This window comes from Carettochelys insculpta, chromosome 1 (assembly GCF_033958435.1).
Source record: "Carettochelys insculpta isolate YL-2023 chromosome 1, ASM3395843v1, whole genome shotgun sequence".
Taxonomy (NCBI): domain Eukaryota; kingdom Metazoa; phylum Chordata; order Testudines; family Carettochelyidae; genus Carettochelys; species Carettochelys insculpta.
The window spans coordinates 156,658,675-156,674,360 of NC_134137.1; the positions used below are offsets into that span (position 1 = coordinate 156,658,675).

General features: G+C 47.1%; 1 protein-coding gene across 1 annotated transcript in view; it reads left to right on the plus strand.

Annotated features, from left to right (window-relative positions):
• The window catches only part of LOC142006867 (organic solute transporter subunit alpha-like), a 48,179-nt gene extending 36,125 nt beyond the window's left edge, over nucleotides 1–12,054 (plus strand). Inside the window, exons 7-8 of the mRNA XM_074983377.1 lie at nucleotides 1,254–1,359; nucleotides 8,138–12,054. Of these exons, the coding sequence (XP_074839478.1) occupies nucleotides 1,254–1,359; nucleotides 8,138–8,325 (294 nt within the window). The 3' untranslated portion in view covers nucleotides 8,326–12,054. The remainder of the gene's footprint in view (nucleotides 1–1,253; nucleotides 1,360–8,137) is intronic.
• Nucleotides 12,055–15,686: the final 3,632 nt, after the last annotated feature.

The following is a 15,686-nucleotide window of genomic DNA, read 5'->3' on the forward strand; positions in this document are numbered from 1 at the left end:
ACTGCCTGGGCAAATCTGTGAAAAGCTCAATTTTCCTGTCTGATTTCAAAAATGCTCTGGTCACACTCCAGCTAAAGACACGAGCTCAGAAAGACTTGCTTAGTGAGACGCTGGTTAGTGCAGGTGGGAAGTTCTTAGGTCAGGAACAGTGCAAGAACAGGTTGTAAGAGCAGGCAGTGTCAGAGCAGCCTGCTCTAGGGAGAATTTATACATAAAAGGCCTGATTTGCAAACATATTTAGATGCATAAAGAAGCAGATAGGTATGTGGGATTTTCTAAAGCACCTAATTAGGCCAGGGTTACAGTGACTTCTGTAGGTTTTAGGCACATAGGCCCAGATTTTAAGTGTTGCCCATTGACTGTCAACGGGATTTAGCCTTGTATCTAAATCTCTTTTGAAAATGAGAGCTATACCCCTAAATCAACTAAATTCAGCATCACTGAGCACAGTCATGCCTGAACACCTTTAAAAATCTGTTTAGGCAGCACTGTAAATCCTGCTTGCAAACAACTGTAGTAAAGCTGTCCCACAGAATTTAGTCCAAACTTACTCCCTTCCTGAGAAAACAAGCCAGCAGGCAGGTAGCACTTTAAAGACTAACAAAATAATTTATTAGGTGATGAGCTTTTGTGGGGCAGACCCACTTCTCCAGATCTGGAAGTTAGAACTGGGTCTGTCCCGTGACAGCTCATCACCTAACAAACTATTTTGTTAGTCTTTAAAGTGCTGCATGACTGCTGGTTTGTTTGGTTGGAATGCAGAATATTACACCTCCCTCTCTTTCCCTTCCTGAGGTTTGACTTCATTGGCTACTTAAACAATAATGCATACACAATACCTGGCCCTTCCTTCCTCAGGCCTGGCTTTCTTAGGGTTCCGTTGCAAAGACCTGTTGGTCCCAGAACATAGTTCCTTCTGCCACAAAAGCCACTTCCCTTATAACTATGGAAGAGTTTAAGAGCCACACTTGCCACAGTGAGTTAGCAGGAGTCAGTCAGCATCTCCCTGCTCTGTCTTTGTATACGTCCTTAGCTAGAAAGTTTGATTTAATTTTCAAGCTGCAAGCCATATTGCCTTCTCCAAAATTTTATTTTGTGGGAGAGGCAGGCATAAGGCAGGAGATGAGATGAGATGAGAGAAAAATCATAACAGAGGAGTTTATGTTCTTCATGAAAGCAAAATCACTGTGCTCAAATACAGTCTGTCCGTGGTACTGAAGCATCAATCTCCTTTCCTTTGTTTCTTTTCTCAGTTTGTCCTCATTCTGAGCCAACTCCAGGCAGCCATCATCAGCATCCTGGCTATTCGAGGCATCATCCCCTGTGCACCTCCTCTGAATTCTTCAGCAAGAGGAGCATGTAGGTGCTTTGGGAGGGCTATAGAATGGGGTTGTTTTTTTAAATGTACGAAGGCTCAAATCAGTGTTGCCAATGCTCTCTGTGTTAATATGTATCTTGTGACATTTGGTATTTTCCTTAACAACTGTTTTCTGGAATTATGCAGTTACATGAGCATTTCATCTTCCCTCCTCCCACAAAATCCCACCCAAACAAACAAACAGATACCTTTCTAGCTCTGCTGGTTGCAGAGAACAGATCCTCAGAAACAAGATGAGAAATCAGAAAAATCCAATGCTTTTTGGGATTAAAAACCACGAGATTTTTAAGAAAAGATCTAATTCTTTTGGGGGAGGGCTGGGATGCCACCTTATGATTTTTGAATGTTTGATATTGGCGATACTGTATATTTTGAAAAATGACCAGGGATTTTTGTGCCAAACTGGAGATGTGTTAAAGCAGGAGTAGGCAATAGGCAGTGGCTGAGGGCATCGAACTGGGGCCAATGGGAGCTGCGAGTGGCCATATCTGTGGATGCTTGGGTAAATAAAGTGTTGGGCAGTCTGCCGGGGGCTAACCCTGGTGAACCTTGTCCTGCCCACGGGCTGCTTATTGCCCACCTCTGAGTTAAAGGGTCCAATTTGCATAACATGCTAAACAGTGACCCTTTGCAAATTAGGCCCCTTCAAAGATTTCTGACTTTAGACACCCACAAATCTATTGGGAGGTAAAGAATCCATTTACTAGAGTGCTTCCATAAGAAACTAGATTCTCTACAGATAGATGAACAGTGACAACAGTCAGTAGGAAAAGGCAGGTGTTAATAATGGGAGATTCAATCATTGGAAATATAGACAGCTGGGAAAACTGTATGGTGACTTGCCTGTCTGGTGCAAAGGTTGTGGATCTCTCAAAGCATCTAGACAGACTTATGTGTCGTGCTGGAGAGGAGCTGGTGATCATGGTACATGTTAGTACCAATGACATAGGGAAGGGTAGGAGAGACATACTGGAAGTCAAATTTAGGTTACTAGGAAGGAGACAGAAATCCAGGATCTCTGTTGTGGCATTCTCAGAAATGCTTCCAGTTGCACACACAGGGCCATGTAAGCAGGCAGAAATTCAGAGTCTCAATGTGTGGATGAGACAATAGTGTAGGGAGGAGGGGCTTAGATGCATTAGGAACTGGGGAAACTATTGGGATGGGGGAGCCTATACAGGAAGGATGGACTCCACCTAAACCAAGTGGAACCAGATTGTTGGCACTTACCATTAAAAAGGTTGTAGAGCAGTTTTTAAACTGAGATTGGGGAAAGCTGATTGGTGCAGAGGAGCACTTGGATCGGACAGAGACTTCTCTTAGAGGAGAGCCTATTGATAGAGATTCTCTAGGTTTTAGTCAGAAGGAGAGGATGGAAGAGGATAAAGTGTGGGCTGGATCAGCAAAGAAACAATCACATGAAAAAGAATCTAATGCATTAGGAAAGGGCAGACAAATAAATAGTGACAAGTTTTTAAAGTGCTTATACGCACATGCTAGAAGTGTAAATAATAAGATGGATGAACTAGAGTGTCTTGTGTTAGAGGAGGATATTGATGTAATAGGTGGAATGAGGACAATCAATGGGACACAATCATACCAGGGTACAAAATATATCGGAGGGACAGAACAGGTCATGCAGGTGAAGGAGTGGCACTATATGTGAATAAAATGTAGAATCAAGTGAAGTAAAAATCTCAAACGAATCAAAATGTTCCATAGAATCTCTATGGATAGGAATACCATGTTCAAATAAGACTATAGCGGTAGGGATATATTATCGACCACCTGACCAGGACAGTGATAGTGACTATGCAATGCTAAGGGAGATTAGAGAGGCAATCAAAATAAAAAAACTTAATAATAGGAGGGGATTTCAGTTATCCCCATATTGACTGGGTACATGTCACCTCAGGAGAGATATGGAGATAAAATTTCTTGATACCTTAAATGATTGCTTCGTGGAGCAGCTGGCACAGGAACCCACAAGGGGAGAAGCAATTCTTGGTTTAGTTCTGGGTGGTGTGCAAGATCTGGTCCAAGAGGTAACTGTAACAGGAACACTTGGAAAAAATGACCATAATATAACAGCATATAACATTCCTGTGGTGGGAAGAACATCTCAGTAGTCCGACACTGGGGCATTACATTTCAAAAAGAGGAACTGTGCAAAAATAAGGAGGTTAGTTAAACAGAAATTAAAAAGTACAGTAAAATCCCTGCAACCTGCCTGGAAACTTTACAAAGGCACCATAATAGAAGCCCAAATTAAATGTATACCTGACATGAAAAAACACAGTAAAGCCGTGTCTACATGTGCACGCTACTTCGAAGTAGCAGCACTAACTTCGAAATAGCGCCCATCACGGCTACACGTGTTGGGCGCTATTTCGATGTTAACATCGACGTTAAGCGGCGAGACGTCGAAGCTGCTAACCCCATGAGGGGATAGGAATAGCGCCCTACTTCGACGTTCAACGTCGAAGTAGGGACCGTGTAGTCGTTGCACGTCCTGCAACATCGAAATTGCGGGGTCCTCCATGGCGGCCATCAGCTGAGGGGTTGAGAGACGCTCTCTCTCCAGCCCCTGCGGGGCTCTATGGTCACCGTGTGCAGTAGCCCTTAGCCCAGGGCTTCTGGCTGCTGCTGCGGCAGCTGGGGATCCATGCTGCATGCACAGGGTCTGCAACCAGTTGTTGGCTCTGTGGATCTTGTGTTGTTTAGTGCAACTGTGTCTGGGAGGGGCCCTTTAAGGGAGCGGCTTGCTGTTGAGTCCGCCCTGTGACCCTGTCTGCAGCTGTGCCTGGCACCCTTATTTCGATGTGTGCTACTTTGGCGTGTAGACGTTCCCTCGCAGCGCCTATTTCGATGTGGTGCTGCGCAACGTCGATGTTGAACGTCAACGTTGCCAGCCCTGAAGGACGTGTAGACGTTATTCATCGAAATAGCCTATTTCGATGTCACTACATCGAAATAAGCTATTTCGATGTAGCGTTCACGTGTAGACGTAGCCTAAGAGACCCAAAAAAGAGCCATCATGGCTTAACAACCATGTAAAAGAAGCAGGGAGAGATAAAAAGGCATCTTTTAAAATGTGCAAGTCAAATCCTAGCAAGGAGAATAGAAAGGAGCATAAACACTGCCAAATTAAGTGTAAAAATGTAATTAGAAAAGCCAAAAAGGAGTTTGAGGAACAGCTAGAAAAAGAACTCAAAAATCAGTAACAATATGTATGTTTAAGTACATCAGAAGCAGGAAGCTTGCTAAACAACCTGTAGGCCCCCCAAATAATCAAAATATAAAAGGATCATTCAAAGACAATAAAGTCATTGCAGAGAAACTAAACAAATTCTTTGCTTCAGTCTTCATGTCTTGAGGATGTTAGAGAGATTATCAAACCTGAGCCCTACTTTGTAGGTGACAGATCTGAGGAATTGTCCAAAATTGAGGTGTCATTAGAGGAGGTTTTGGAACTAACTGACAAACTTAACAGTAACAAGTCACCAGGACCAGATGGCATTCACCCAAGATTTCTGAAAGAACTCAAATGTGAAATTGCACAACTATTAACTGTGGTTTGTAACGTATCCTCTAAATCAGTTTCTGTACCCAGTGACTGGGAGATAGCTAACATAACAACAATATTTTAAAAAGGGCTCTAGAGGTGATCCTGTCAATTACAGACCAGTAAGTCTAACATCAGTACCAGGCAAACTACTTGAAACCATAGTAAAGAATAAAATTGTCAGACACGTAGAAGAATGTAATTTGTTGGGCAAAAGTCAACATGGTTTCCATATAGGGAAATATCTTACTAATCTATTAGAGTTCTTTGAAGGGGTCAAGAAACATGTGGACAAAGGAGATTCAATAGATATAGTGTACTTAGATTTCCAGGAAGCCTTTGACAATGTCCCTCACCAAAGGCTTTTATGTAAATTAAATTGTAATGGGGTAAGAGGGAAGATCCTGTCACGGATTGAGAATTGGCTAAAAGACAGGAATCAAAGGGTAGGAATAAATGGTAAATTTTCAGAATGGAGAGGGTAACTAGTGGCATTTTCCAGGGGTCAGTCCTTGGACCAATCCTGTTCAACTTATTTGTAAATGACCTAGAGAAAGGGGTAAACTGTGACATGGCAAAGTTTGGACATGACACTAAACTGCTTAAGATAGTTCAGACCAAAGCAGACTGTGAAGAACTTCAAAAGAATCTCACAAAACTGAGTGATTGTGCAATGAAGTGGCAAATGAAGTTTAGTTTGGATAAATGTAAAGTAGTGCACATTGGAAATAATAACCCCAACTATACATACATACATACCCCAACATACAATATGACGGGGGCTAATTTAACTACAACTCATCAGGAAAGAGGTCTTGGAGTCTTTGTGGATAGTTCTCTGAAAACATCCACGCAGTGTGCAGTGCAGTCAAAAAAGCAAACAGGATGTTAGCAATCATTAAAAAAGGGATAGAGAATAAGACGGAGCATATCTTATTGCCCTTATATAAAACCATGGTACGCCCACATTTTCAAAACTGCATACAGAGGTGGCTACCTCATATCAAAAAAAGATATATTGGCATTAGGAAAGGTTCAGAAAAGGCAACTAAAATGATTAGGGATTTGGAATGGGTCCCAAAAGAAGAGAGATTAAAGAGGATAAGACTTTTCATTTTAGAAAACAGGAGACTAAGCAGGGATATGATTGAGGTATATAAGCTTATGAGTGGTGTGGAGAAAGTGAACAAGGAAAAATTTATTTACTTGTTCCCAGAATATAAGAACTAGGGGACACCAAATGAAATTAATGGGCACCAGGTTTAAAACAAAAAAAAGGAAATACTTCTTCACACAGCGCACAGTCAACCTGTGGAACTCCTTGCCAGGGGAGGCTGTGAAGGCTAGAACTATAATAGGGTTTAAAAAAGAGCTAGATAAATTCACAGAGGTTAGGTCCATTAATGGTTATTAACCAGGATGGGTACGGAATGGTGTCTCTGCCCTCTATTTGTCAAAAGCTGGAGTTGGATGGCAGGAGACCGATTGTTATCTGTTCGGTTCACTTCCTCTGGGGCAACCGACATTGGCCACTGTTGGCAGACAGGATAATGGGCTAGATGGACCTTCGGTTTGACCCAGTATGACCGTTATTATGTTTGTATGAGAATTAAGAAGCTGATCCTACAAGATATTGGGTGTGTCCCTATATTCTCCCTATTGTCCCCCATTCCCCAGTTCTCATCTCTTTTCTTGGGTGATAAATCGTTCAGTGTGTCAGCATGTTAAACTCTGTTGGGAGGCTGGAAAGAGATGAGCTGGGGCATCACTAGGATGGAAAGTGTTAATAGCTGCCATGAAATGGTTCTTTGATCCCTAGACAATTACGGTGGAGCTTGAAGCTGTGAATCTGCTGACCGGATGCCAGAGCCTTTACCTTAAATAGCCCAATCCCAATGTGTTGGCTAGATAGGATATAAATTACTTTATGGGTGTTACTCAGGAGTAAATACATGTGAAATATTGGGCCATAGTCAGTATTCATAACTTCAGATACAAAATGATTCCTTACAAATAGGATAATCACATTCAGCAAGCCATACCTTTTCCATTGACACCTTACATGACCTATTTTGTACAAGATTTGTTGCAGGTATATAACACTGGTTAACATGTTGCAATTATATAATACTGGGAGCACCAGGGTACTACTTCTGGGTACAGCATATCACAGTGCACCCCCCAGTTTGGGGCCACTGGCATAGATGATTCCTTTGGTGACAGAAAAAGATTTTTCTATTGCTGTAGGACATCTGCCTGCCTCAGTGGTGGGAGCTAGATCAGTGGAAGAATTCTTCCATGAACAAAGCTGCATCTGCACCGGGGGTTAAGCTGGCATAGCCGGGGTGCTCGGGGCTGTGAATTTTTCATACCCCTGAGTCCCTTAGCTATGTTGCCCTAAGTTTTAAGTGTAGACCAGGCATTAGACCTCACTTCACTCCCATCACCCAGCTGTGTAACTCTGCACCAGGGCTCTCAGCTGCGTCTCCACCTAGAAATGGGAGGCAGTGGCGCCAGGTGTGTACAACCCCATCTCACCCTTCAAAGGAGTTGGGAACAAAGAGCTCCCCCACCACCCCCCGCACATTCCCCAGGCTAACACGTGCCGGGGAGGGGTGTGGCCTGGGCATCCTGGAGGTATGTTGATTCAACCCATCGCATGTCGACTTCTTCCTGCGAAGCTTCTGTGGCTCTTTGGCAGTTTAGCCCACAAATCTTGGTCGCCCTCTGCACTCCCACCAGGGCTACAATGGCCACCTGCTGGCTTAGGAGGAAGCTGCTTCCTTTACCTTAGGTGCTGACTTCTTGGGTGAAAAAAATACTGGGCGCCCAACGCCCACCAGCCAGAGCTGGCTCGTGGTGTCAATGACCAGCTTTTTGGCCGTGGTTGGGGGCTCTCAAGGGAGAGCTTGGAGCAGAGAGTGACAGTTGGGAGCCACAGAGAAGGGGTTGAAGTGGGGGCAGGAAGAGGTGGAGCGAGGGCAGGTCCTTGGGGAGAGAGCAGTGGGGAGATGGGAACAAGCGGATCGAGGGTGGGGCCTCAGCAGAAGTGGTGGGTTGGGGGCAGGGCCTTGGGGCAGAGGACCCTGGGGAAAAACAAATTCATTGCTTATGCCCCTTGGGCAAATGGGGGTGAATTAAACTTATTATTCTCTTCTTCCACAATTCTGATGTGGCCTTTTTTCTTTTGTCAGATATGAATCAACAGCTCCTCATAATGGAAATGTTTCTGATAACACTGTTCTCCAGGGTGGTGTATAGGAAAAGATACGACGACCTGGAACTTCCAGAGTGTACTGATCAGGAAGCTAGGAGCACTAACCAGAACACCAGAGTCACCCTAAATTGCAAAATTATGACAGATGGAACCCAAAAGGTTTAGAAGACGGACAGGCTGTCTTATGAGAGCCGGGACAGCACTTGCCCATGGCCAAATCCTGACAAATGTATATGCTTTACTTGAAGAGACATCCATTGCAACTTTTATATCTGTGCGCTGCAAAAAGCAGCTATCCAAGCTGGAACAGCTTCTGGTATAAATTCATGTGATCTGGACAGAAAGTACCAACAAGTGAGAGGAGAAACCTCCTTTAGTTGCCAGAGATACAGACATGTAGTGAGAGGTTTCAGTCTCTATCTAATTTCATGCAGTTGTCAGACAGTTTGGATCCTATCAATTTGTTGGAACCCTGCAGTGGAAATGTGAATTGATATAATACAGTATTGCACACATTAACAGGGTTTATTCACTGACAGCTCCAATGAATCTAGACACTCCCCCCCCAAATCCTGCTTGTGCTATTCACCTCAATAGATGATAAGTTGTTTGGATGAGTGCTGTCACTTTTTCGTGTATCAGAGAGGTAGCTGTGTTAGTCTGTAGCTTCGAGAACAACAAGAAGTCTTGTGGCACCTTATAGACTAACAGATACTTTTTCCTGTGTCTTTTATACAATTGGTTTTCAGCTGTTCCACCCTACTACACCCTTTGCGGGAGCCTGATTGGTCTTGCGTGCCCCAAGTTTCACCTCACTTAAAAACTACTTACTTACAATATTGAGCATATAAAAGTATGACAGTACACTGTTGATGAAAAATTGCTTCCTTTCTCATTTATAAGAAACTTTAGTTTGGCTTGACCTTGTTAGTGTTTTTGTGTAGCTGGCTACAAAACTAGGCAAATATCTGGATGAGTTTATGTACCCTCTAGAAGATCTGTGAGTAGCCCCAGTGGTGTGTGTACCCCTGACTGAGAACCACTGTTTTGTACCAGTTAGCACACAGTAACAATTCATGAATGTTTAATGATAGCTACCATTAATCCTCCCCATGGGAGTCGTTGTGGTCCAATGGATCAGACATGGGACTGGGATGCAGGAGAGATGGGCTGTGGTCTGTGCTCTGCCACCGACTAACTTGCCTTAGTGTCCCTAGCTGTAAAATGGGGATAATGACATTTAACTATTTTTGTGAAGTGCTTTGCGATAATGAGTACATTTATTCTACAATGCTCAGCCTTTTTATGGAAAGGAACTGTTTCCAAAGAATTGTTCCTCCCACCTCCAAAACTGAGTCATTCCAAAGCCTAGTAGGGACAGGGGTTCTCAAATTCTTGCTAGACTCCCGGTTTGAAAATTTTTCAAACTCTTGCAAGCTTACCACCGCCATACCATCCTACTCTTACTTCTGCATTGCTGTTTACCTCAGAACTGAAAGCCCTGCCAGCCAATGTGGATCTCACCACCCCAGCTCCAATAGTCTTGTGATCCTCTTTTGGGTCTGGATCACCAGTTTGAGAAACACTGCATTTAGACTCATCCTGTTATTAGTCTTGTTGGTCCAAATTCTGCCATTGGTTAGCCTCATTTCAGTGAAGTTCCTTGTATATAGTAAGCGGTCCCAGGAAATCCACTGTCCTTGTAGGAGGCTAATTGCTCCATTTTGATTTGATATAACTTCTGACACCATATAATAATTAGTGAGGAGAGACCAGGAGAGGCCAGCATTCAGGTCCTACTCAGTCTGTTCTGGCTTCTCTGGTTCACACTGGGCTTGGATGCGTGTAGAAGGAAAATGTTAGAAAATGTGTTAACTAACATGTTCTAAATATATGATATCAGATATGACTTAACCTGCGAGAGAGAATCTGTACGCTAATCATGATTGGCTTATACTTTTTAAACTATCGTACTTGTCCGTGCTATGTGCCAAAGCGTGTTTTAGGGTTACCACAGCTGAGCTTTCAAAAAAACAGGACACCCCAAGAGGGAATTTATCTGTATCAGAATTTACCCATTCACCCTGTATTAATGTGCTATAGTATATCTAGTACATTAATTCAATGTGAGTGGATAGATACTGATACAGATACACTTCCTTCCAGAGGTGTTCTCTTTTTTTGAAAGTTCAAATATGGTAACCCTAAATCTTTTTATTTAATACATTTTCTAACACAGTATATTTTCCCAGTGTAGACAAGGCCACAGATACTTCACCACAACAATTAGTGTAGTTACTCCCATTCTCTTAATCTAATACCTATCCATATGATATGACAGTTTCAAGTGTTTTTTAGTTGCTGACTATGCCTTCATCAGATCCCCACATAGGCGAAATAGATTATTTAGAGCCAAAAAGTCTTCTGATGAATTGGGGTTGGAAACAGTTTAATTTCTAGCGTAGCTGGGACAAAATCATTTGCAAAGGTCATGCTTTTTCTGCAATGATGCTGAGGATTATTTTGTTCCATACGTTACGTCAACTGGCTTTCAGCTTTGTTTCACTGGGATCTGTTGCTGATAGCTGATTAATTTCCTAGTTCATATGGGCATGTACAACTTGAATCAAGTGTTGGGAACAGGCAAGGAGATTGAATTAGTTGGCTCTTCCCATACACTCTTAAAGGTGTGTCATCTGTGCAAAATGAGAAGCCTCTATTAATACCTGCTCTGATTAACCTAGTCTGTGGAGAGAAAGGTTCATTTTCCATTACTCTCAACCAAGCATTTGTCATAATCACATATCTGAAATGCTCAATAAGATAGATTTATGTTTCAGAATCAATGTGAGCTTAGTGTAACCAAGGGAGTCTCTTTAGCAATTATGCTTTTAGAGTAGATTTTTCATACGTCTACTATTATTTACCTGTCATATTCGATTAATAAAGAGATGAGGTGGGTGAGGTAATATCTTTTACTGGGCCAGCTTCTATTCATGAGAGAGACAAGCTTTTGATCCACACAGAGCTCTTCTTTAGTTTTGGGAAAGTTATTCCCAAGCGTCACAGCTAAATGCAAGGTAGACCGGACTCTTGGGTATAAGTCATTGCCATATACTTTAAGGCTATGTCTACCTGACAGCCTAAACATGAAATAAGCTATGTAATTTGCACTACGTAAATTGTGTAGCTTATTTCAAGTATAGTTCAAAGTAGGTTATTTCGGCACTTGGTGCTTGCTAAACAATGCCAAATGTCAAAATAAAGTGCTATTTCAAAACACCCCTTGCTCCTCCTGCAATGAGGACTACAGGGGTGCTGAAATAGCACCTGTTATTTCAGAAAAATATTTCAAAATAACAGACGTGTCAAAGACATGGAGTAGCTATTTCAGGATATTGAGGTATCCTGAAATAGCTCTGCCATGTAGATATAGCCTAAGGGACCATTCAAGGTAGGACTGACACAGCTGTGACTACAATGCATATTTTAGGAATGAAGTTTACAGCTTAGGTGGTGATTAGCACATGGACTAAGTGGATTTTTGAACTGTCAGCCAAGAAGACGTTTCCAATACCTCGCCATAGGCACTTAGCCCCAGATCCACAGCTGTACTTAGGCTCCTAATTTCCACTGGAATCAGTTGAGGTTGGAAACCAAAATGCCTCTGAGCAACTTGGGCCCCAGGTCCCAATTCTGAAAAGCATTTATGCACATGTATATATATAACCCTATTTAGGTCAGAACAAGTTCTGCTTAATTTTAAGCATGTAATTAAGCATTTTCCTATCTAGGAATGCTTTCCTGAATCAGAGCCAAAATGATCATGAAAATGGCAGAATGTGTCTGTTTTATTTTTACTGTTCTATTTTAATTACCCAAAAATAAAACATTACAAAGTTTTCTACTTTATTTTTGTAATGCATCTTTCTTCCCAGCTAGCCCTCTGGTGTTTTGAGGAGCTTTCACCTTCATTCTAGTAACAATCACTTCTCAGTGAGTAAGAGCATTTTGATTCCAACTGTGTGTACTTGTGATGTTAAATGTTTACAAATACTATAACCTCAAGGCTACGTGTACACGTGCACGCTACATCGAAGTAGCTAATTTCAAAGTAGCGACATCGAAATAGCCTATTTCGATGAATAGCCTCTACACGTCCTCCAGGGCCGGCAACGTCGATGTTCAACTTCGACGTTGCTCAGCCCAACATCGAAATAGGCGCTGCGAGGGAACGTCTACACGCCCAAGTAGCACACATCGAAATAGGGATGCCAGGCACAGCTGCAGACAGGGTCACCGGGCAGACTAGCGCTTCCGGGGCAACAGCTAGCTGCTCCCTTAAAGGGCCCCTCCCAGACACACTCAGCCTGCACAGCATGCGGTCTGAGGAGCCATAGGCACACAGACCCCAGGCGCCGCAGTCATGGACCCCCAGCAGCAGCAGCAGCAGCAGCAGCAGCAGCAGCTAGAGGTCCACCCAGCCCTCCCGGCAGGAGCAGGGCTTGCCCTGCTCCATGCCATGCGGGAGGCAGCTGAGCACCTCCTTGCCCCAGAGGAGGAGATGCCCCCAGGGCAGCAGGGCTCAACCCCTACCCCTGCAGCACCCCGCCCCCTCCCCCCCCGCCTCACACACCGGCGGCTGTGGAGCTACCCCACCAGCACCGACTGGTGGGAGCGGCTGGTGCTTGGGGAGTGGGACGACGACCGCTGGCTCAGGAACTTCAGGATGAGCCGGCAGACATTTCTGGAGCTGTGCCAGTGGCTCACCCCCGCACTCAGGCACCAGGACACCGCCATGCGGCGTGCCCTCACAGTGCAGAAACAGGTCGGCATCGCTGTCTGGAAGCTGGCCACTCCAGACAGCTACCGATCCGTGGGACAGCAGTTTGGTGTCGGAAGGCCACCGTCGGGGCTGTCTTCATGGAGGTAAGCGAACCCACGGGGGGAGGGGAGGGCAGGGCAGGGGAGGGGAGGGCAGGGCAGGGCAGGGCCACGCACACCCTGCTCACCCCTCATTGGTGCTGTCCCATGTGCTTTCTCTGCAGGTCGTGCGTGCCATCAACGCCATGCTCCTGCACAGGCTCGTGAGGCTGGGGGACCCAGATGCCACCATCGCCGCCTTTGCCACCCTGGGCTTCCCCAACTGCTTCAGGGCTGTGGATGGGACTCACATCCCCATCCGCGCCCCGCATCACAGCGGAGGACGATACCTCAATCGCAAGGGCTACCATTCTGTGGTCCTCCAGGCCTTGGTGGACAGCCGGGGACGTTTCCAGGACATTTATGTGGGCTGGCCTGGCAGCACCCACGACGCCCGGGTTTTCCGGAACTCGGGCCTGTGCCGCCGGCTGGAGGTGGGGACCTACATCCCCCAGCGGGAGATCCCTCTGGGGGACACCACCATGCCCTTCTGCGTCATCGCAGATGCGGCCTACCCTCTCCGGCCGTGGTTCATGCACCCCTACCCAGGCCATCTCTCCACTAGCCAGGAGCGGTTCAACCAGCGCCTGAACCATGCGCGCCAGGTGGTGGAGCGCTCATTTGGCCGCCTGAAGGGATGCTGGAGATGTCTCGTGACCCGCCTGGATGCGGGCCCCAACAACATCCCCCAGATTGTGGGTGCCTGCTGCGCCCTGCACAATTTGGTCGAGAGCAAGGGGGAGACCTTTTTCCAGGGCTGGGCTGCAGAGGCCGGCAGGGCAGACGTCCAGCCACCTGCTGCCCCCAGTTGGCAGGTGGACCCCGAGGGGACCCGGGTCCAGGAGGCCCTGTGGGCCCACTTCGACCAACAGGCCGCGGGGTGAACTCTGCCCAGGCCCCCTACTACCAGCCCCTTCCTCCCCCACACTCCTGCCCCAACGCCCACACCATGGAGCACCCCACCGCCCCCCCCTCCCACTTGTCCTGGACAAATGACAGCATGCACTTGTGGCTGAAATTAAACTTTTTTTTTTTCTTTCCGAACCTTTTTTTTGTAACTGTAAATAAATATTTGAACCCAAAACCTAAAACTATGTACAAACATGTTGAACAAAAGCAATATGTACAAAAATAAAACAATACAAAGAAACAACAGTCCTCAATAATCAAAAGAAAACCAGGGAGGATAAAGGGGAGAACTATTTACATGGGGGGGACGGGGCAAACTGGGGGCAGAAAAGAACAGGGTCCAACTATATACAAGGGGGGGGCCACGTCCCGGGCCCCTCGCCCCTATAGCCCGGCACCGGGCGTTGGCGGCCGGGAGCCCCGCCGCGGTCGCAGCCTGGTCCGTGGCTGGGTGGGGGCGGGCTGGACTGGAAGGTACGGTGGCCGGCGAGTGTCAGATGGCTCCAGGGGTCCCTCGGCGCTCCGGCCCTCGCCGGTGGGTGGCGGGGTGACGGCGGACGGGACAGCGACGGGCGGAGCAGCTGGTGTTGGGGCTGCAGGAGCAGGCAGGGCGGGCGATGTGGCGGCCGGCGCAGCATGGGGGGCCAGGTAGTCCACCAAGCGGTTAAATGTCTCCATGTAGGCCCCCCATGCCTCCTGGCGCCAGGCCAGCACCCGCTCCTGCAGCTGGAGGTGCTGCTCCGCGACCTCCAGCTGCCGACAGTGGATGGCCAGCAGCTGGGGGTCCATCGCCGTCGGGTGGTGGTGGTGCGGGGTCCGCCGTCTAGCCCGCCATGGGGCCGATCGGTCCTCGGCCGAGGGGCTGGCCTGGAGCGACGGTCCCGGAGGGCTCTCCGGGATGACTGACGCCTCGCCGGCGCTCTCTTCCGGTCCTTCTGATGGTGCAGGTGCAGGACACAGGAGAGGACGGGGGGAAGAAGAATGGAGACAGGCATTAGCGTGGGCCCCGAGCCGTGGCCTTTGTCCCCCCAGCCCTGTGCTGCAGGTTACCCATCCCCGTCCCCGGGAGATGCTGCTGTGATGGATGGGGTTCAGGGGTCCCCCTGCCCTGCACCCCGTCCCCTGGTGGGAGCGACTCTCACTTCACCCCCCAGGGTCTGACAGCAGGAGAGGTTTCTTAGGCCACAGATGCGCAGTTTCTCCCAGGAGTGACAGCACCAGCTGTCGGAAGAGACAGTCCTTCCAACCCATCCTGGGGAGAAGACCCCAAGGGGTGCCCCTCTGGGATGCAGCTTTCCCCCTCCTCAGGCTGTCTGCCTTCCAGCTCTCCCTTCCCCTAGCCTCTACCTGTGGGCCCCGCCCTCACCCCCCAAGTCCAAGCCAGCTCGGTTCCTCCCTCCTGTTTGTTCAGGGCAGAGGTGTCACCTGCCAGCTGTAGCCCCAGGATCCTCCTTTGCCCCTGGGAGCTATTTGGCTCTTGTTGCTCATATGTAGCCTGAGTCTCCCTTTGGCACTCCCCCCACTCCATCACATGCTGCTGCTGCGGGGTGTCCCACCCCCTCCTCCCGGGGGCCCCTCGAGGTTCTGCTCCCCCCTGGCCCGGGGATGGGGCATGGCACTGTCATGCGGGGTGGCGGGGGGAAGGGGCTGATGCAGTGCTGTGAGGGCCATGGCCCTGCTGTCCTTGGGGCCAT